Source organism: Phycodurus eques, chromosome 7 (assembly GCF_024500275.1).
Source record: "Phycodurus eques isolate BA_2022a chromosome 7, UOR_Pequ_1.1, whole genome shotgun sequence".
NCBI lineage: Eukaryota > Metazoa > Chordata > Actinopteri > Syngnathiformes > Syngnathidae > Phycodurus > Phycodurus eques.
In genome coordinates, this window is record NC_084531.1 from 28,425,708 (window position 1) to 28,445,896 (window position 20,189).

A 20,189-nucleotide genomic window follows, 5' to 3' on the forward strand; every position below is an offset into this window, starting at 1 on the left:
TGAATGATTAATATCTTTTCAAAGGCAGAATTTCAGACACAGTTCACACGCGACGGCAGTTGAGGCGCGACTGAAGAGCCGAGCCGACGTTATATAACAACAATGTAGTGCTCATCTCCCTCTGCAAAAACAAAGGCAAGTGCGGATGTGTTGCCGAGTGTGCGCTATTTGTTAACAGGGTGCCGTGTGACTGCACGGCTGGCAGAGAGAGAGCAAAACCTCTGTCCCGACATGCGGTGGGGGGGGGGGGGGGGGGGGGGGGGGGAAGAGTGCATTTTAAATGGCTCTTGTCATTAATGCTTTATTAATTGCCCGCGGCTACGGCGCCCGCTAGCAGGGTGCGATGGAAAAGGATGACACTTTGAGGTCAGCGCCTATTCCTGCTGCTGCTTGCGTGCGTGCGTGCGTGCTATGCGGCGAGGCAAAATGGAGGCAAATCAGCAGGGTTCTTTTCTTCCTTTTTTTTTTTATTTTTTTTATTTTCTTCCAGAGAGGCTTCGGCTCTTTGTTCAAGCACTCGAGAGAGTATCTGTTTTTTTGTTTTTTTTTTGTTTAGTTTTGGTCTGAAAAGCTGATAAAAATGTGGATTTTTTCTTTTTTCTTTTTCTCTTCTTGGTGTTGAGGGGATTCATTCCCGTGTGAAGGTTTCTGTTTGAACAAGGCATTTATAATGAATCGAATGTCTTCCGCGTACGGCAGTGCGCAGCCAAAATGTGCGCTCACTCACTGGCCAAAATATTAGGCACACCTGCAACATCTCACGTGAGCCGTCTCACACGTTTACGTACATGAAAACGCTCACTTTGGATTCGTGCTGTCAAAGTTGAAGCGCTGGGATTGTAGACTGGACTAAATCGAACTGAGAGTTGTCCATTTTAAAAACCATAAACCAGGTTGGAATCTCTAATTTGAAACACTCACCCTTTGTGTCAAACCGCAATTTGAAACTGCGACTCTTGTTGCGAATCCCTAATTTCCTTACCCTTGGTTTGAAACCCGAATTTGAAACCTTAACATTGGTTCCAAACCCTGAATTAAAACAATTTAAAAAACTAAAAAAAAAAAAAAAAACGAATTTGAAACCGTAAATCCAAGCATAAATCACTAACCTTGACAGACAATAATATAACACCCTAAGTCTGGCTTCAACCCCTTGTTTGAACCCTGAACCCTGTTTCCAAACGCTAATTTGAAGCCCTGTGCCCCACATTGAAACCCCAAACCAGGATCAAAACCCTCACCATGTCTCAAAAACTGTAATTGGAAACACGAATCCTTGTTTGAAACCCTAACCGCGGATTGAAACCCTAATTTGAAATCTCCACTTGAAACTAGCGGTGCGACAAGGCATCGATTGGTCAACAACTAATTGGCTATCAAATTAATCAAAAACTATTTTGCTCATCGATTAATCGTTGAGGGACTTTGAAGAAATTGCCCACATAGTCGGAATTTGAGCCGATCACCGGTAAACATTCTCACATTTCTGTAGTTATCTTTGTGTTGAATGAAAATAAGACATTTGCAAAGATCTGCTTCGATTTTTTTTTTTTGACATATTACAGGCCAAACCCGTCACTGAACTATAATCAATTTACGTTTGTGCATTTTCTGCATTGTCAACATGAAATCGTGTCCTGTTTTGAATAAATTGATGGAAAATTAAAAAAGAAAATTCTTTTCTCAGATTAATAAAGAAACAATCGACAGATGAATCGACGATTAAAGGAATCGTTAGTTGCAGGCCTACTTCAGACTGTGTGACCCATGACCCCATTTTAAGAGGACTCACGTTGACGTCTGAGGTGTCTCGCTGACAGTTCCTCCACGAGCGGGCGACGGAGGAAAAGATTCGGTCCGGGTGGTCGAATCGGTTGTTGTTGGCGCTGAGAAACAAGGTGGCGAACGGCTCCTGAGGAAACACAAACGAGACCAGCACACAAACAGCAATCATCAGTTGGTCCACACGTTTTTGGTGCACTTGAGCTTGAAGGCCGGACTGGCGTTGACATCGATCACTCCCAGACGGGGAAAATTCGTTTCACGTGAAGCCGCAACCTTTGCTTGAAACCCTCAATTGAAACCTTTACTTTGGTTTGAAACCCCGATTTAAAGCCCAAACACTTGTTTCAAACCCTCATGTGAAACCCGAACCTTTTTTTGGAACACCATTCCTGATTTGAAACCCTTACCTTGACCCCGAACCTGATTTGCAAACGTAACAACTAAATCTGGTTTCAAACCCATACCTTGGCTCCAAACCCGAATTAAAAGTAAAATGTAACCCTTGTTTGAAACCTAACCCTTAATGTTAATCCCTAAACATTGCTTGAAACTCCAATTTGAAATTCTGAACATGGTTTGACACCCTAATCTTGCCTTCAAATTATATTTTGAAACACAAACCCATTGTTTGAAACCCTAATTAGACATGGCAACATTTGCTTGAAGCCTTACCATTTGCTTCAAATTCAAATTTAAAATCCTTACCCTTCTTTGAAAACCAAAACGCTCATTTTAATCCCGAAGTATGGCTTCAAAAACGAATTTGAAACCGTAGTCGTGGCCTCAAATTGTATTTTGAAACACTAACCCATGTTTGAAACCTTATTTTGATACTCTAACCCTGGATTGAAACCCGAATTTTGGCTCCAAACCATAATTTCAAACACTAATCCATGTCTAAAACCCTCATTTGAAACCCTAACCCTTGTTTGAAACCCTAGCTCCAAACCCTAATTTAAAACTATATAACCTCAGCGTACAGATCAGTCCTTCCCCGTGGAGGAAATTAACCAGCGTTTTCGCAGAGTAGCTACAACAAACGTTAATGTTAATTGGCTCAAATGAGTTTTTTATTGTATTAATTGTTTTTTTCCCTGACACGGCGGTGGCGGCGTGCGTCAGGAAGCGAGGGATTGTGGGAGCAAACATGAAGAGGCCAATCTAGGTGCTGTCAGGGGAACCTCCTCAGTTCATCAGCAGCCCCTCCCCACTAATGATGGGGGGGTTCAGCTCTCGGACTTCCACAAACAACTTGTACCTCCTCCTCTTCCTCCAGTAAATGAGGACCTGAGTAAGCGTGATGGACATGTCTGCAAGCCTGAAACGCATAAACCTGTCACCCCCCCACCCTCTGCAAATCATTACCCAGCCACTCTTTATTTAGCACACATATGCCGCTTTACTGGCCTGTGAAATCTGTTTTTTTTTTTTGGGGGGGGGGGGGGGGGGAAGGGACGCCGCCAATGGAGACGTAACAGCATCATCGGGCCTGACAGGTGACGACGCGCTAACTGCAGAACGGCGAGAGAGGCTGTCGAGGGGAGGATGCCAGCGAGGGGTTTTAGCTAGCTAGATAGATGGATTATGAACAGTTCCAAATAGCAGTCAGTGTTAGCACAAAACCATCAGGTTTCCGCTTGAATGAAGAAGGGGAAAAAAAGTCAGGAAAAGCCTACAAGAACATCTGAACATAATTTGGGTTGAGAGTCATCATCAGTGGCACGTGTGCTGACTTAAATTTAAAGTGAGTTTGAATGTAATTGGTTCATACTGCACACAGCCACATCATGAGTTAAAAGAGGGTGTGCACACTTGTGCAACTACATTATCCCAGTTGTTTAATTGTATTTCCCCTCTCTAAAAGACTTTTTTTGTTTTGTTTTTCAAAATTGAGTTGTACAGGTTACAGGTCGCATTAATGGTGGTAAAAGGTTTGGAACTCTTGATCTCAATTTGCTTTCAAACAGGGGTGTGTAGACTTTTTCACTCCACGCGAGAGACACTTTAATCATCCACAAGGCAAATTCATTGTTCCAGTCGTCCTTCTGTAAACGTCGCAGCCCTCCGCCACCCTCCTCACCATCCTGACGAGCCAGTGCAACGCGGAGCCGGCGGTGGAGCAGTAGCGGCGGTAGTGGCACGGCGGCGTCTGGTCGTCCGTCCACGACTCGAAGCGCTCGGCGAAGAAGGCGGCGCGCTTGGGGTTGAGTGCGCCGACGGGCTGCGGGGAGCAACAAAGAAACAACAAAGTAAAACGGAGTCAGACGAACGAAGACCGAAGCCGAGGTACAGAGCCCTATTTTCGTGACCGCCGCAAATCCGGCACGGTTGGCGGCGCAATGGTGCGCCCGGGGCGGGTTGGACCGGTTTTGGCGCAGCTAAAAGAAGGAGGTCTGCGCCGCTGTGGGTGTGTTTACAACCGATTTAAAAGCCTAATCCTGCTCTAAAACCCAAATTTGAAATCTGAACCCTTGCCTGAAACCCTAACTTTGGGGTGAAACTGTCATTTGAAACCCTAACCTTGCCTTGAAACCCTGATTTGAAACCCTTACCATGTCTTAATACTTTCATTTGAAATCCTATCACAGGTTTATAACCCTAATTCCAAATCATGACCCCAAATTGAAACCCCATTCCCGGTTTCATACGTTAATTCGAAACCCTAACCCTGTCTTGAAACCGAACTAGGATTTCTCTTGTTTACCGCAGGTTGCACTGATCTCGACGAAGCCGCGTGTGTTTTGCGGACGAGGGTCGAGGAATGCGATTCTGGCCTTCGTCTGTCAGAGCTCATTACTGTCACGCCGAGTAAAAAGTTCCTGGGGTGACACAACTTGACTGATTCATGTTGTGGAGTGCGAGTGCAGGAAGCGGGGCAAGCAGAGGTGAGCGTCTGCCGCTAAATGTTGTACTTAATCCACGTGGATTAACCCCAACTGACCCGCTTGCACCCGACGGATCTCACGAGGTTTACTCAGGCACTCTGTTGCTGTCTGCCTCATTGAAGAGCACCACTCGAAATGCTTCTGATTACTTTACTACTTCCGATTTTTTAAACCCTCACTCGGGCTTGAAACTCAAATTTGACACCCTAACCCAGGCTTCAAACCCGACTTTAAAACCTAACCTTATCTTGAAATGCTAATTTAAAATCCCAACTAGGGCTAAAACACTAACGCTGGCTACAAAAGCAAGTACGGTATACGCAGAACCAACATCCGCATTCCGACAATAGCCCATGTTTAGCCTTCGTTATTGTTTACATATATCATACCATATTTGTATAGATAAATAATATACATGTATTTAACTTTCGTCAAAAGACTCCGGCCGCAAAGTAACTAAATTAACCTACGTCTTCAACCGGATGTTATGATAGTTATCGTGACATACACATGAAGTCTATCTATCTATCTACTTTGAAACCCTAACCCTACTGTTTTCTGAATCTGAATCTTGAAACCCTACTTTGAAATCTAACTCTTAACTTGACTTTAAAACCCTAACCAAATGCTAATTTGAACCCCTAACCCGGGTTTCAAACACTTCATTGAAATTTTAATCGCATTTGAAAACCCTCAACCTGGCACGAAACCACAACTTGAAACCGTAACCCAGGCTTGAAACTCTGACCTTGACTTCAAGCACACATTTTAAAGCTTAACCATGCCTTAAAAGCTTAATTTGAAATCCTAACCATGCTTGGAAAACCCAACTTTGGCTTGAAACCTTGGCAACAAACGTTAATTGTCTTGTAAACATTTCACATTTAACATGACAAAAAACATCAAAATTGAAATTCTAAATAGCAAAGAACTGCAAACAAAATCAAATGAAACCTGATGCAATTTTAATCGACCTGGTTGTTCATAATTTGTCATTTTGCACTGACGTTGTTTATATACATATATATATATATATATATATAGAGCTATATATAGATGGCCGTCTTTTGCCCTTTGGCTGCGCTTTCGCGTCCTCGTGTTCTTAAGGCCGCCAAATGGCTCCCATTAAACATACGCTCACTGGCCGATAAATTGCTTTCTCTGCCTTTTCAACCAAGCCTGCCAATACGAAAGCCTCGGAGGGACGCCGGCGGTCAATATTAATACACTCGGCATGACCCAGTCAGTCACGGTGAGGGATGACGGGGGGACGCCGGCGACGGGCTAATCAATGGCAGCTTTCTTAGCCGTGAGCTCGGACGTGGGCAAATGAAGCCGTTTCGCTCCTGCATTACATCTGGCGACGCAGCCAAAGAGATGTTTATTGAGATCCGCGTGGATTTACGAGGTGATAACAGCCCCGCATGTGCCTCGTCTCGTGCCCAGCCGGAGCGAGGCGTCTGGCACGCCATAAAAACAACCGATTGGTGACCGATTCGATTGAGCAGTAGGTACAACTAAATTATTATAATTTTTTTTTTTAATACAGCAGTTGAATAATGAGACCATAGTGAAGGACAACATAACAACTCTTTGTATTTATATCCATCCATCCATCCATCCATCCATTTTCTGAGCCGCTTCTCCTCACAAGGGTCGCGGGAGTGCCGGAGCCTATTTGGACTGGTAATCTTGGCTTCAAACCCTATCTCCAACATAAAGTCTTATTTTGAAACTCATTCAAACTCTTAATTTAAAATCCTACCTCGACTTGAAAACATAATTTGAGTTTTAGTTAGTTTAATTGAAACCCTAACGAACTTGAAACCTTAGCCCTTGTTTAAAACGCTTTTGCTGTAATCCTTCAAACTTGAAATCGCAACTCCAAACCCCAACCCTGGTTTGCGATCCTCATTGGAAACTCTGATCGTTGTCTGAAACCCTAACACTGGCTTGAAACTTTAAAGTTGGCTCAAACCCTAATCTCTGTCTGAAACCCAAATCTGGGTCAAACCCTAATTTGAAACCATACCCAGGCTTGAAAACATGTTTTGAAGCCCAACTTGAAACAGTAACTCTTGTCTGAAGACCCCAACCTTTGTTCCAAACCCTAACCTTGGCTTCAATACCAAATCTGTAACTCCCAACTTGAAACCCCAACCCTGGTTTAGAACCCTAATTAAAAGAACGAGTATACTCCAGACAGCATTTTCCTGCCACTGCCCTCTTGACTGAAACCAAAAAATGAAACCATTAAGATGATCCAATTCTTTCTTTTCCAAAACGCCTCCCAAAAAGCTCTATTGTGTAAGCATAAATCAAATAAAGAGACGTGTTCTATTTGATTGCTGTAACAGCGTGACGGGAAAGGCTTTCATTTTGCTGTCCAGGAAACTCGCACGCTTGCTCGGTCGGGCTGCAGATGTTATTTTTGTCGGGCCTTGCTGTCATATTTGGGCAACGTTCACCTGACTGATCGTCGAAGACGGCTGCGGTTGGCGGTGCTACACGCACCCGGCTCGCCGCAAACGTTAAAACAAAACAGATTAAAGCTGACAACTGATCAAACAGCAAATTCTTCAAGCGTTTTGACAAATTTCCTCGGGAACGAAGGAGGGATGACGCAAAAAGAGGAGGGATGTACTCACACGGGGCCAGGAGAACCGAGCCGGATTTGCATTGGTCATTAGTGACATGAGTCAGACTGAAGTCAGTTTAGCTAACCAACAGCTAGTCACACATTAGGTCGGACTCTTGTCGGTAATGCATTTATTATGAAGACAATAATGTAATACACAATACGGACACTGTTTGGGGCCAATTAAAAAACATGAATGTGGTTTGTGATTGTGAATGTTTCAGCACAGCTAACTAACGCCAGGACAGACTTTCTTGATTTTTGCCACAGTCATTTAGGACTTGTTTGAAAAGTAACGATTAAGACTTAATTAGGACTTGCACACATCGTGAGCCTAACAGCATTAGCCATTTTTAAATTACTGCCACAATTTCAATAAAAAATACCAATGTGCTTGTTAAAAATTGTGTTTTTTTTTTTCTCCATGCCTGTGTCAATTCTCAGTCATCCCGGTCATGGTAATCTGCAAAGGTTGAATTGAGTCAACTGGACTCTTCTTGTTGGTTGGGTATATGGGCAACGCTATGTGACTTACTCCCACCTCTGAATACAAGAGATGAAAACAACCAATTGTTTACAAGTGACACGTGAATGGCAGCTAACCAGTGTGCAGCTAGCGACAGAGGCTAACCCAGCAGATTACATCTACACTCATTCAGCCGACAAAGACACGAACTATATCGACAAGAGTGACCTCAAAGTAAATCAAAGCCTTTCTAAGTAAGACAACCAGAAGAGTCCAGGTGGCATCGATTTACGGCTCTGAGAATGAAAGGAACTGAACGAATGAGAATATTCACAGGCTTCTCAAAGTACATCGAACTTTACAATGGACGGGACATAAAAACATTTTCTAAAATGTCCGCAAATGGAATCATTCCGTAGCTCCAAAGTCAACAGTAGTCTGGGATGACTAAACTCTTTATTGCGGCTTGCTAACTTCGACTAGGAAAATGAGGACTAAATGGAACCACGTGAAAATCAACTCAAGGGTCCATCGGTGGCTTTGAAACAGAGCCCAAACTTGCACGGGGTGTTCGCCAAGGAAACCTCGCTTGGCACGTCACAATCACAGTGTTGGTCCTCGGAGTGATGGCGTGTGAAGTGAACCGAGAGGCTCACACACTTTGTGTAGGAAAAAGCAAATAAACAGTCATCTTTAGCCTCCACGGAAAAGTCAAATTCAATTAAAGCTCAGCGAAGGGCCCCCCTTGCAAGCCCCCGACTTGGATCAGAGTATGCAGAGTTTGAAGGAAAACCAAGTGCCAGGGTTATTTTTGCATTTTTGCAACTACAGGTTTACGCCAGTAGCGGGCGCATATTTCTCTCTTCAGGGCAGGAATTTAATCACACACAAGACATTTGGTCAAGCTCAGATCTTGTGGAGCTAAGTTATTCGAGTTTGGTGTTTTATGGCGAGTCATCAAACTTCGCCGCATTGCTCCAACTGTACGCAAAGACTAAAATTCAAATGTTTCACAATTTAGTGGTTTGTGTATTATAGCAAGTCATCAAACTTGGACCAGACAAAATGACAAAAGCTTCCATTTGTCGAACTTTAGCCATCGCCCACCTGTCTAGCATTGGACGTTCAAATTTGGTGGCAATGGGACTTTTTGTAGGTCTACTCATGGTAGACATGCCAACCAAATTCCATGTTGCTCAATGAAACTGGCTTCGAAAACAAAAAAAATATTTTTTATTTTGTTTTTAAATTGGAAGGTGCTACCGAGCCAAAGTTAAACTAAACTTAAACCTCCGCCAGCGTGTACAGCAACCAAACCAACAAGTGAGATCAATCGTTTGGCTCAAGAAGTAAGCGGCTGCTATGACGAACTTGCCACTAGATAGGAAGTGACAAACAATTTATTACAATATACACCTTCATATCTTCAGTGCTGTCATACCTAAATATTGTCATATCAAAATCACATTCATCTTAATGCAGAATAGCAAGCATGTCTTTTTTCCACATAGCTCAGTGATCAATACCAGACGAACGTTAGCGCATACGCATGCTAACGCCTGACCTGCTGAAACGCAAATAAACAATAAATGATCAAACTTCAGTTACGACACAGGAAGCGCGTCCATGTGTTCCAGTTCTACAACGGAATCTATCTCACACAGGGCGCACTTTTGATTTCACAAGGAATTACGCCGCAGCGTGTTGCTATGTCAGGACACGTCCGAGTCGTTTGCGCTCGGCTTGTCGGAAGGCGGTGCAGCCGCGATCGCATGCAATCAGAGAGGCGAGCGGTCAAAATGAAGCAGATGTGCTCCACATACGACAAAGCGAGGGCAGCACGAGGCAGGGCGGAGAAAAGATCCATTAGGGGAAAGAGGAAATGGGAATAAGGAAAGGAGGGGAGTGGGTGTTGTTCACAAGATGACAAGTTCGCTTTGCAATACGTGACATTACATGCCATCTCTTCTCTGATTGGCTGGGAGAAATCATATGGTTTAACTGTGTTCCATTGTGCGGTGCATTTCTGCTCAAATTGAAATTACCAAATCATGGGACAATTGTGTTAAGTAGTGACAACCTGTACATAATAAAAAGTTAGTTGTTGTCTGAGCAATCAGATTCAGAAAAATTATTACTTTTTTCCCGAGCATAACACTTTGTAGAACGCTTCTTTTCTTTCTGGGTTATTTGCAGTGGTTGTGTTTATTTCTTTTGGGCGGGGTAGCGGTTATCATTCAAACCTGGCAAGAAGAGCGATCACACCGTGACACGTAACATTGCAAGCACGGTGTGTCACGTGGACCTTGTACGATTGAGGATTATTTCAAGTAGTTATGTTCATTTCTACTGTGCAATTCAATTACGATTGAGGATTATTTCAAGTAGTTATGTTCATTTCTACTGCGCAATTCAATTACGATTGAGGATTATTTCAAGTAGTTATGTTCATTTCTACTGCGCAATTCAATTACGATTGAGGATTATTTCAAGTAGTTATGTTCATTTCTACTGCGCAATTAAATTACGATTGAGGATTATTTCAAGTAGTTATGTTCATTTCTACTGTGCAATTAAATTAAGATTGAGGACTATTTCAAGTAGTTATGTTCATTTCTACTGTGCAATTAAATTACAATTGAGGATTATTTCAAGTAGTTATGTTCATTTCTACTGTGCAATTAAATTACGATTGAGGATTATTTCAAGTAGTTATGTTCATTTCTACTGTGCAATTAAATTACGATTGAGGATTATTTCAAGTAGTTATGTTCATTTCTACTGTGCAATTAAATTACGATTGAGGATTATTTCAAGTAGTTATGTTCATTTCTACTGTGCAATTAAGTATAGGACGTACTTTGCTTTGGGTAATATGGGCCACTCACACTAGCCGAACGTACCAGACTTTCGGTGTCAAGTGGGCACCCAAAGCTCGACCAGCGAGGTGTCGCGATGCAGGCATACAAAACTCCCATCACATGACTGAACAGCTATGAGGAACATGCGCTTTCGCCTCATCTGTCAGCCACTTGTCACGGCATCAGGAAATAATCATTACACTCCAAAGGTGCATCGCTTGGTGACGACCTGCCATCCAAATATGCGGCGCCCGGGCCTCCGGGCAGCGCCTTTCACAGCCGACTGAAGAGCCAAGTGGCAGGTAATTGTCGGTGAGCAGGTGAGCAGAATATCTGACAGTGTGCAGCATTTAACTGCAGATGTTAAAACAATGCTGTCCGTCAAGCCGCACTCACTCGAGAGCGTGACAAATGAGACGTTAATGTGCTTCTGGTGTGTGGGAAAAGAACACGCACGCGCACACAGGTGTTAGCTGCACACAGGCCACAGTCAACCATGTAATATAACCACAATCTGATAATGCGGATTGTGGTTATCATAATTGTATTAATTTACGGAAGAAAATCGTTGGAATGACTTTTATTTGGATCCAGGCAAGTATTCCGGGGACATTTTGTGGAAAACTGACTTTTCATTGCTTTTATACTGCTACCTGAGCCGACAAATTCGGATCTGCTACGATAAATTGACAAGCGTAATCCGGCAGTTTAATGAAGTGCTGTCTCCATGAGTGAAAATACAGTCCACGCTTATAATGGATTTATGGGGCTTTGACGTTCACATTTGCTTTTTGGACAATTGGGGCTCAAAGTGTTTGTCTTTCCCGCGTCGCCATGGAAACGGTTACTCCCTGCAGCCTGGTGGGCAGGGTGAGCAGTGGCTCACTTGCACGAGAAAGGATGGCCCCCTCAAAACAGGCTGATTCATGATTCGGTCATACACATGTTACTTAACCACTATGAAAATGTTTTAAATTGTGAAAAAAATCCATAATAATAATAATAATAATATATTATCATACAATGTGCAATTATCTCTTACTATAGTAGCAGGAATCCATTATAGACATTGTAAGAGTACAATTATTTGTACTGTTTTTGTGGGTGAAATGACTTGTTTTTAATTCATAAAAATGTCATAACGTGTTTAAAAATTAAATACATACATACATAAATATTGTTTTTCTTTTTGCAATATTTGTGTTTCTACATTCCTATAATGCTGATATGGGATTGTGAAAATTATTGTTATTTTTAAAAATCTATTGACTCGTTGCTGTTTTGAGGACGTTGGCATTTTGTGTATTTACGCTCGCTGGACCAGAACATTAGGTACACTTGGACAACTGAATGAATATCAAAACGTCGCCTTTACAGCCGTTTCTAAAAACTGACATATGGCTCTCGGGTGTACCGAATGTAGCGGCGTCTCGCGTGGGCTATGTCATCCATTACGGGGCGAGCGGCGGGGAACTTGCGAAGCGCGGAGAGCGCCGGGGCTCCAAGGACAACTGTCAGGCGCTGCCGGCCTGTGAACTCATGCTAATGATGGCAGCTCAGGCCTGTAAACAGCATGGGAGGATGTCACCGGAATACATTACAATACATAACTGTCTGCCTGGGGGCAGGATTGAGGATGTGCGCGGCTGCGGGAGGCAGGGAGGGACGGATGCGCGCACACACACACATGCGCACAAACGTCCAGCAGGTCAGATGTAAAAGTGGACGAACGGGAATGATTGAAGCAAGAAGCCATCATTGGTCTCCAATTGTAGGCAGCGGTCAGAAGAACCTTCACTTACAAGTTTCATTTCTTCCATGACGAAGCTTGCAACACAGTTTATTCACACAACAACAAAAAATCTAATTTCCTTATTGAAATGAATCCAAATTCAATTAATCCGACACCATCATTTTTTGTTTTTAAGAGGAAAATAGAATACATTTATATTGTAAAATATACATATAGAAGCAAATTAGGAAAATAAACTGGTTTAATGACATGTTAAATCAGACAAACGTTACACACACACACACACACACACACACAGTAATACATATATGTTAAAGGGGGCGTGGCCTAGTAGGTGACATCAGAAGCTCGGAGTCAGTCGTGCTGTCGAGTGTTCGCATCGCCTCCATGCTCCTTGCGAGTGTGTTCATTTTGTATTTGTGTGTTTGACTGTTTCTAACTAAAGTGTATTGAGACACTTACACCGTAGCGTTCTTTTTTTCTTCACTCTAGCGGCGGTGCATCTCACTGGTAATATCAAATTTCGACTTCCGACAAACACTTTGCTACTGTACTTACAGTAAGTAATTTTTCAAATTCCTGTACGTAACTTGGATATTTTCTTTTATTTTGACCCCCAACATTCGTACATAGATTTCGTTCTATCTTTCGACTCCTTACTTATGTTCCACCTTGCTTCAACTACAACTTGTTTCTTGTACCATTTTTTTTTTTTAGTATATCCCGAATATTCTAGTGTGTGGCTTTGCGTGGATCATTCCGACCAACCATAGATGAAAAATGAATAGTGAAAAAAACTCCCGAGGATCAACGTGCCAAAGTGAGTCAGAAAAGAGATGTGAGCACTGAGTCAGGAATGTGACTGTTTTCAGGTCAGTGAGCTGAAAACTTTGAGCGAGAGAGAGATGAGGGGGGAGGAAAACAAGTAAAACAGGCCAAAGTTTGTGCTTGAATGATCCTGTCTTTTGCCCCTTTTCGGTCACACCAACAAGAAGATAAAAAAAAAAAAAAAAAGCTAAACATTCGCTCTCAGGCTCTCATGACATTCCGTGTCTGGTCCCAAAACTCACAATTCAGAAAAATCACTGTGTATGTGTGAATAATATAATAATAATCACTTTATTACACAATAAAGCATTATTGCAACTTTGTGGATTAATTTTGGGTTGTTCTGTTGATTTCTATCGTGCAAGGTGCCGTTTATTATGATAACTGACTGGCAAGAGGAGCTATACTATACGACATGATGATAATGCGTGATGTCCCCAGCAGCCAATCTGGGCCCAAGAGAATGAAAATGCTGCAAGACGACTTAAATGTTCATTATTTCATATACGTATTGACTTTTTAGTGCATTTTAGTCAATGTTTTCAGCACAGTGCATGATTCATATTTAACGTCAATAGCTGTATTTAAAAAAATAAATAAATCACTATCACGATAAACCACAGATTTCTGCACTACTATACTCAGTAGTTTTATCTATTTCGTTTATCACCTGGACAGACGTGAGGCCATCAGTGCATGACAGCTTAGACTTTGCAGTTTTTGTAAGCATATCATTCATTGCTCATAAGTTGCAAATTGACATTGGGGCAGCGTTGCAAAATTTCCCCCTTGGCGGGAAGTTTTCTGGCCCTGACTGCAGTTCATCTCCAGTTTGAGAAGCTTCATGGCTGACACAATGCTCCAATGCGCAGTACAATTAACACTTTTCATGGCAACTTTCTCAAAACAGGACCTGCTCTCGATAAACCACCACTGATGAAAACTTTGAACTCCTAGAGCAGGCGTTGCCGCAAAGCCAGGGAAATTCTATCCAGATGGCTGCACTGGAACTCAGCAACAACTAAAGCTAAATTTAGTGAATGCTTCGTGGAGTGATAAAGCTTTACCCGTAGTGACTTTAGGTTGTTGAGCATCATAATATTCCGCTTGGGCCTTTGAACAACCTAAAGTCGGTACGGGATGAGCAGTGTGACGGCCATAAAGCTTCTCAGAGAGAAACATTTCTTGGCGGGTGTCAATTTTGCAACTCTGCTCCATCGTCAGTTGGCGAGCCCAAGCTGTCAAATGTTCGAATGATGCCTGAAACAAAACAAAACAAAAAGTGTATAGTGACAGCGGAGAGATATGAAGCTACAGAACTGGAATAAAAAAAAAATAAAAAAATATATATATATATATTTTTTTTTTTGAACACTGGGTGCATGTCGTACCTTGGAGAGATCTCTAAAGTTGGCGGGCAGGGTGAGGTCCAGCTCTTGTGAGTCATAGCTGGCCAGCACCCAGGGAAAGAGCGGGTACTGGTTCAGGTCGTTGTAGGTCCTGCCTGGACACAACAGAGGGGGAGAGAGAGCGTTAGTGATGAAAGGCTGCCGAGTGGGTGGAAGCGAAGGGGCAGGCCACACCGCGGGGATCGGCGCGCCGCATTCCGACAAGCCCACAAATCACCGAGCCCTGTGACGAGACGCGCTTCCCATCTCGCGGTGCGCACGCCGGGCAGCCCCGCGCTGCTATATGAGAATGTTTTGCGTGCTTCCTTTACACCAGGGCACAGCGGAGAAGCGTAGCATTGGCCGGGGTCGACCCCGGCTCCGCACGTCTGGTAGTTTGATCTGCCGGCCTGCCAGATGTGAGTATACGCACCCTGTTCTGGCAGCCGCGATATGGCTTTCAGATGGTAAAACGTGTTAGGAGAAATCCGTGGGAAGATGCCGGGAACGTATTTTCACTTGTTTGGTGGAGACACGAAACAGCTGCGAGGTCAAGAGTGAGCTGTAATCCACGAGATTGTATGTACACTTTGGTGGATGGATTTCAGAGGCCAATCATGACAGCAACTAGAAACAATGCACATTTTGTGGTTCCCAGTTGACAATACGCCACAGGGATTGTATATTGGGAGACATGGCCAGCATCGAAGTCTTGCTTCTTTCCACCTTGTTTCGGATGCCAATTTGGAAACGTCTTGAAAGAATAGTCAGACATTTATGTACATTAAGACGTCAAGTCGTCATACATGAACGCGGTTGCGCAAATCCCAAGTATTTTCTTTAAACCTTCACCTAATGGCACATTCTTTGGCCTCAGATGTTTTGCTTTTAAAAAAATCTAGTAGAGTGGTACCTTGACTCAGGAGTTTAATTCGTTCCGTGACCAGGCTCGTATCTCAAAACACCGTTCCACATCGAGATGAATGGGAATGCCATTAATCCGTTCCAGCCCCCAAAAAAGACACCAACATTTTCTGGTGACATGATTTTAAATAGGAGAAATAGCACTCTGCGGTATTGTAACTGTATAAAAACATAGCGTAATAAAATTTGAGCAGATGAATTAACTGCTAATCCGCTATGTGCGGAACATCACATGACCAACGTGGAACACGGGATAGCTGACTTCCTGTGTCTTCTATGCTATTCTATGAACTTCCTGAAATTTTTATTTCTTTATGGCTGGTGTCGTCGGACAAAAGTTAAACACATATATATAATTTATTCATGCGAATATAAAATATGATTTGTAAACCTGAACAAAGCCCAAACGCTGTCTACTGTCATCTGTGGTGGCTCTGTGATGACATCTTGCATTTAAAAAAAAGACGTTTTAGATCTTTAAAGTTCCTACGGGTGCTTCGAAACGGTTCCCGTTGCCATTCACCCGAGAGAGAAGGAAGTTCTTTTACCCGTTTTGCCGAATTCAAAAGTAGGTTGCACACATACCATAATGAGAAAATAGAATGTAAAGAATTGATCGGTTTTTGCAACTTTTCTCACATCACTTTCCAAACCGGGGGCAGAGCGTCTAGTTGAGCCCGAGTCTAAATAACCCAGTGTGAACTGCGAAGCACAAGCTCCAATTACTACACAAAAAGCATGGATTGTATTTTCACACAAGGAGGCAGCGCTTCATCCCCAAGACGCCGACTTACACTAGTCAATTAGCGAAGTGGATCTGTCCATAAATTTGTCTAAATGCCGTCTCCCAACCATGTCGACATCTTCACCCAACAGCCAAGTATGTGGCGCTTATCAGGAGCATAACGCTAATTTGAGCTTCCGACAGTGCAGCTCTGCTTAGCTTTTAGCTCTGACTTGAAACTATTTACGTGTAGTCGATTGAAAATGCCGGCTCTTCACCCAGTATAGCTTCGAAGTTACTGGTGGGGAAACTCAGAGTGCAGCAAAATTTTAAACGGCTCGCTCGCAGACCTGGTCTCGGTTGTTTGATTTTACGCTTTATGGGTGCGCAAACTTTCCAGAGACCCAACTACATGTCATACAAGCCATTAAAACGTCAATATTCCACATTATGTCCTCTGAAACAAATGTGTACACCATTGCAATGGTGAAATATGGTGATAAAATGATCCTAATGACTCGGGGGAGGAAAAAAAGGCTATAATTTTTTCAAAGGTGACATTTTAAGTTTGGTGCAGTTTGGGAAGCATTATCACCGCTAAGGAAGTAGCTGCAGCATCAGCGCGTCGGCGTAGGTGTCAGGATGTTAACAATAGCCGAATAGTGGTTAATTAGAAGACCACGTCCCCTTCGCACCTCTTCCCGGCACTTCTTCACCCCCACTGCCGAACTGTCTGCCTTCCGCCGACGCCTCTTGACGTGCCTGTCAGCCCGAGTCATTACCAGGGGATTTTTTTTTTTTTTTTAATGAATTTCCTGCATGTTTTTCCCTACGTCTTGCCTTTCCGTCTAATTAGCTGACAATAATGTATCGAAGGAGCCGAGCGCGGCGGCTAAATATAAATATGCATGAACGCGGCAGCGAGACGCCGGCATGACACCTCTCAGAGCCGACGAGCGGCGCGGCCCGGATCGCCTCCCCCTGTTAGCTTCGCTTCAGATCAGAGGGGAGACTGCCGAGCCTCTCCGATTCACACTCGTACGCTCGCAACGAGCCTAATTATCCAGCCGACTGTGCGCTTCAAACAGCTCTCAACGGCGCCGTCGACGAAGACCGCTTAAGGACGAGGCGAAGAAACCGGGCCGGCGCGGAGCACTCCTCCTGCGACGTCGCCCGTGTTTATTTATCGCGGCGGCGAAGAACCTGCAGTCACCAGACTCCGACGCGTACGATGAAAATAATTGCTTTAAACGTAACGCTTTCCATTCTGATCAATTCTATCCGGAATAGGGACAACATGAGTCAGAATCAATGCGTTTGACTGAAAGCTATACGGTGACCAACACGCACGTGCACGCAAAATATTTTTTCCTTTTTTCTTTTGCGGACAATGATGAGGCCCACCACACTCTGTCGCGGAATCCGGAACAGATTAATGACATATCTATTAATATCAATGTGGAAAGTTGGTTTGCGAAACAGGTGATCTGGGTAACGAGAATTTGTCTCGTCGTCACGGAATTAACTGAACCTCAAATACCGCAGCGGGCTCTGTTTACGAGTAAATGGACGCCGTTCCCAGATTGCAATCGAAACGGTCTCACCTGCGATGGTGTTGAGGAACATGAGGTACTCAAAGTTGGAGATTTCTCTCCTCTGCCAGCGCTGCGTCATGTTAGATGACTTGAAGAGCTGCCGAGGGCCGGCCAGCGAGATCCGCCTGGAAAATAAGACATATGGGCAGACGAGGCGGTTTACAAATGTGCCACTCTGAAACCAGAGAGCGTGTATTCACGGTGCTTCGGCGTGGGGGAAACTGGACCGCGACCAAAACTGCCGAGCGCTTGTGTCATGTCTGGCACGGGTTTTAACGTACGCTGTGCGGACAAAAGCCCGATGACTCAACACTTAATCAATGAATGAATCAATCGGGGTTTGGATTAGAGCCGTCAAGTCTTAATTTGGACAATTGCATTTTTGTGGGAACAGTTGGGGGAAGGCCCTTTACTGTTGCCAAGCGAGGTCCAGAAGGGCACGCTTGGGTGAGAATGGTGCAGGGAAACAAGAAACAAAACACCTCGGGGATGACATCAAATTTGTGGGCTTAAAGAAATCAAACTGAAGACTGTCCTATTTTCTTTACTAGTGGATACTTTATTTTTCATTGTGCCAAGTTATTAAAACGGCTATTGTGTATAATTAATTGTAAAATTCAGTTTTTAGTTTTGCTCTTCAGTACATTGCAGAGTCTATACTCTTTTTTTTTTTTTTTTTTTTACTTAAGGAGCTGAACTAGTACTTGTACTTTCACACACTTTTTATACACAAGTACCTGTACTTTTGCCAGCAGGGATTTTTTTTTTTTTTTCACTTTGCGGATAAGTAAACGGCATATCTGTAGCAACGGTAAGCGTCCACAGGAACTCCGTGGTCAGCAGGCTGTCTCTGTGTGGAATTAGGTCACCCCGCCGAGACTGCGCACAAGACTAAAAGTGCACGGCAAATCGACCGCAACAGAGCTCCAACACTAATGCGGTAAGTAACACAACCATCAAGTGTCAGGACTTAACAGGGGACAATCCTTTCCTGTGACCCACCTGTCTTGAGGAAGTCCGTAGCTGGTCCCCACCCCGACTCGAGGAAGACCGTGGACCGCTTTCTTCACCGTCGCCTGGTCAGGGAAGTTGAAAAGGACGGACGCTGGGAATAGGCACACAAACAAAAACATATTTCAGATCTTTAAAACATTTTCGAGGAACATTTTGTTATGCATGCAATTTGGTTGAGTGTCGAATGAATATCGGCTCAATTTGCCAGAGGATGTTCATTCATATATCGAATTGCCATCTTGCTTTCGCAATAAAATTCTAAAGCGACACACAACATGACACATCGCCTCCTAACAATAACTAAATTCTAGAAGTCGACATTTCCCCATTCAAAGCATGCAGCAACATTTCACACCTTTTAATGCTTTCCGCAACACTGTCTTGCAACTAAAATGATAACTGACAAACTAATGCAATTGTTTCAGTCAAGATTTCAATCCAAACTGCCTGCTTTCAAGCTTTCATTGTAATATACGTACACCTGGTGGCGTTCCTTTTTCCCATTCAAAGCATGCAGCACAATTTCACACCTTTCACTGCTTTCTCCGCCTCATGATTAAAACTGATTAGTGTGTCGCAGTGGATGTTGGATAATGGCGTGTGTTATAGAGCCAGTCAGTTAAAAAAGGATGGATCCATATTCTGCTGTTTTAACGAGACGGATATGCCGTACTTCTATTGGCCATGAAGACCTCCACGGCTGTGTTCTGCAGCAAGTGACGCCTGGAGAAGATGGCCCGGATCTCGCTGAACATCCACTTCCCGTGCAGGCCTTCCGTGTACGCCAAGACCTGCGCCGCAACAAAGGATGTTTACCGTCAATGACTTAACAGCGCCTGGCCTTTCAGTGCAATTGTACGACTTTGCTACCTTAGAGAAGTGTCTCAATAAAACAACGAGATTAAGAGCACCTGCACTCCACTCGGCTCCACTACACAACGTGGAGATTACCTAGAATGAAACGCACACGTGATAGATAATTTTAGCGTGGCACAGGATTTGTGAGTTGGCTGAAGTTTGGTCCTCCATCATCCCTTAGTTGTGCTGCCACTGGCCTTGACGGCAGGGGGATTTTTCATGATGCAATAAAATTCCCATCTCTACATGCAGAACTATTAAAGGATTATGGACCTCAACCTAGTTTACACAAAAAGTGCTCAATCAAGTTTTTGGGTGATTGGTGCTAAACAAGATTTAAAAAAAATAATAATAGTCATAAAAACAATTCAACAGAAGTCTGACATTCACATCGTTTTTATTTGTTGGGTTCTTCTAAAATCTTTGATCCCCAGTTAATTGCCAAGACTTGAGCACGACCACGCAATTTT

At 43.5% G+C, this 20,189-nt stretch overlaps 1 protein-coding gene across 1 annotated transcript in view; it reads right to left on the reverse strand.

Annotated features, from left to right (window-relative positions):
* Positions 1–20,189, reverse strand: part of LOC133405443 (neurobeachin-like) — a 132,172-nt gene that overhangs the window by 28,166 nt on the left and 83,817 nt on the right. The window contains exons 11-17 of the mRNA XM_061682373.1: positions 19,732–19,812; positions 19,535–19,652; positions 18,850–18,952; positions 17,857–17,972; positions 14,608–14,720; positions 3,866–4,006; positions 1,793–1,912 (exon numbers count right to left, since the gene is read on the reverse strand). Coding sequence (XP_061538357.1) covers positions 1,793–1,912; positions 3,866–4,006; positions 14,608–14,720; positions 17,857–17,972; positions 18,850–18,952; positions 19,535–19,652; positions 19,732–19,812 — 792 coding nt within the window. The remainder of the gene's footprint in view (positions 1–1,792; positions 1,913–3,865; positions 4,007–14,607; positions 14,721–17,856; positions 17,973–18,849; positions 18,953–19,534; positions 19,653–19,731; positions 19,813–20,189) is intronic.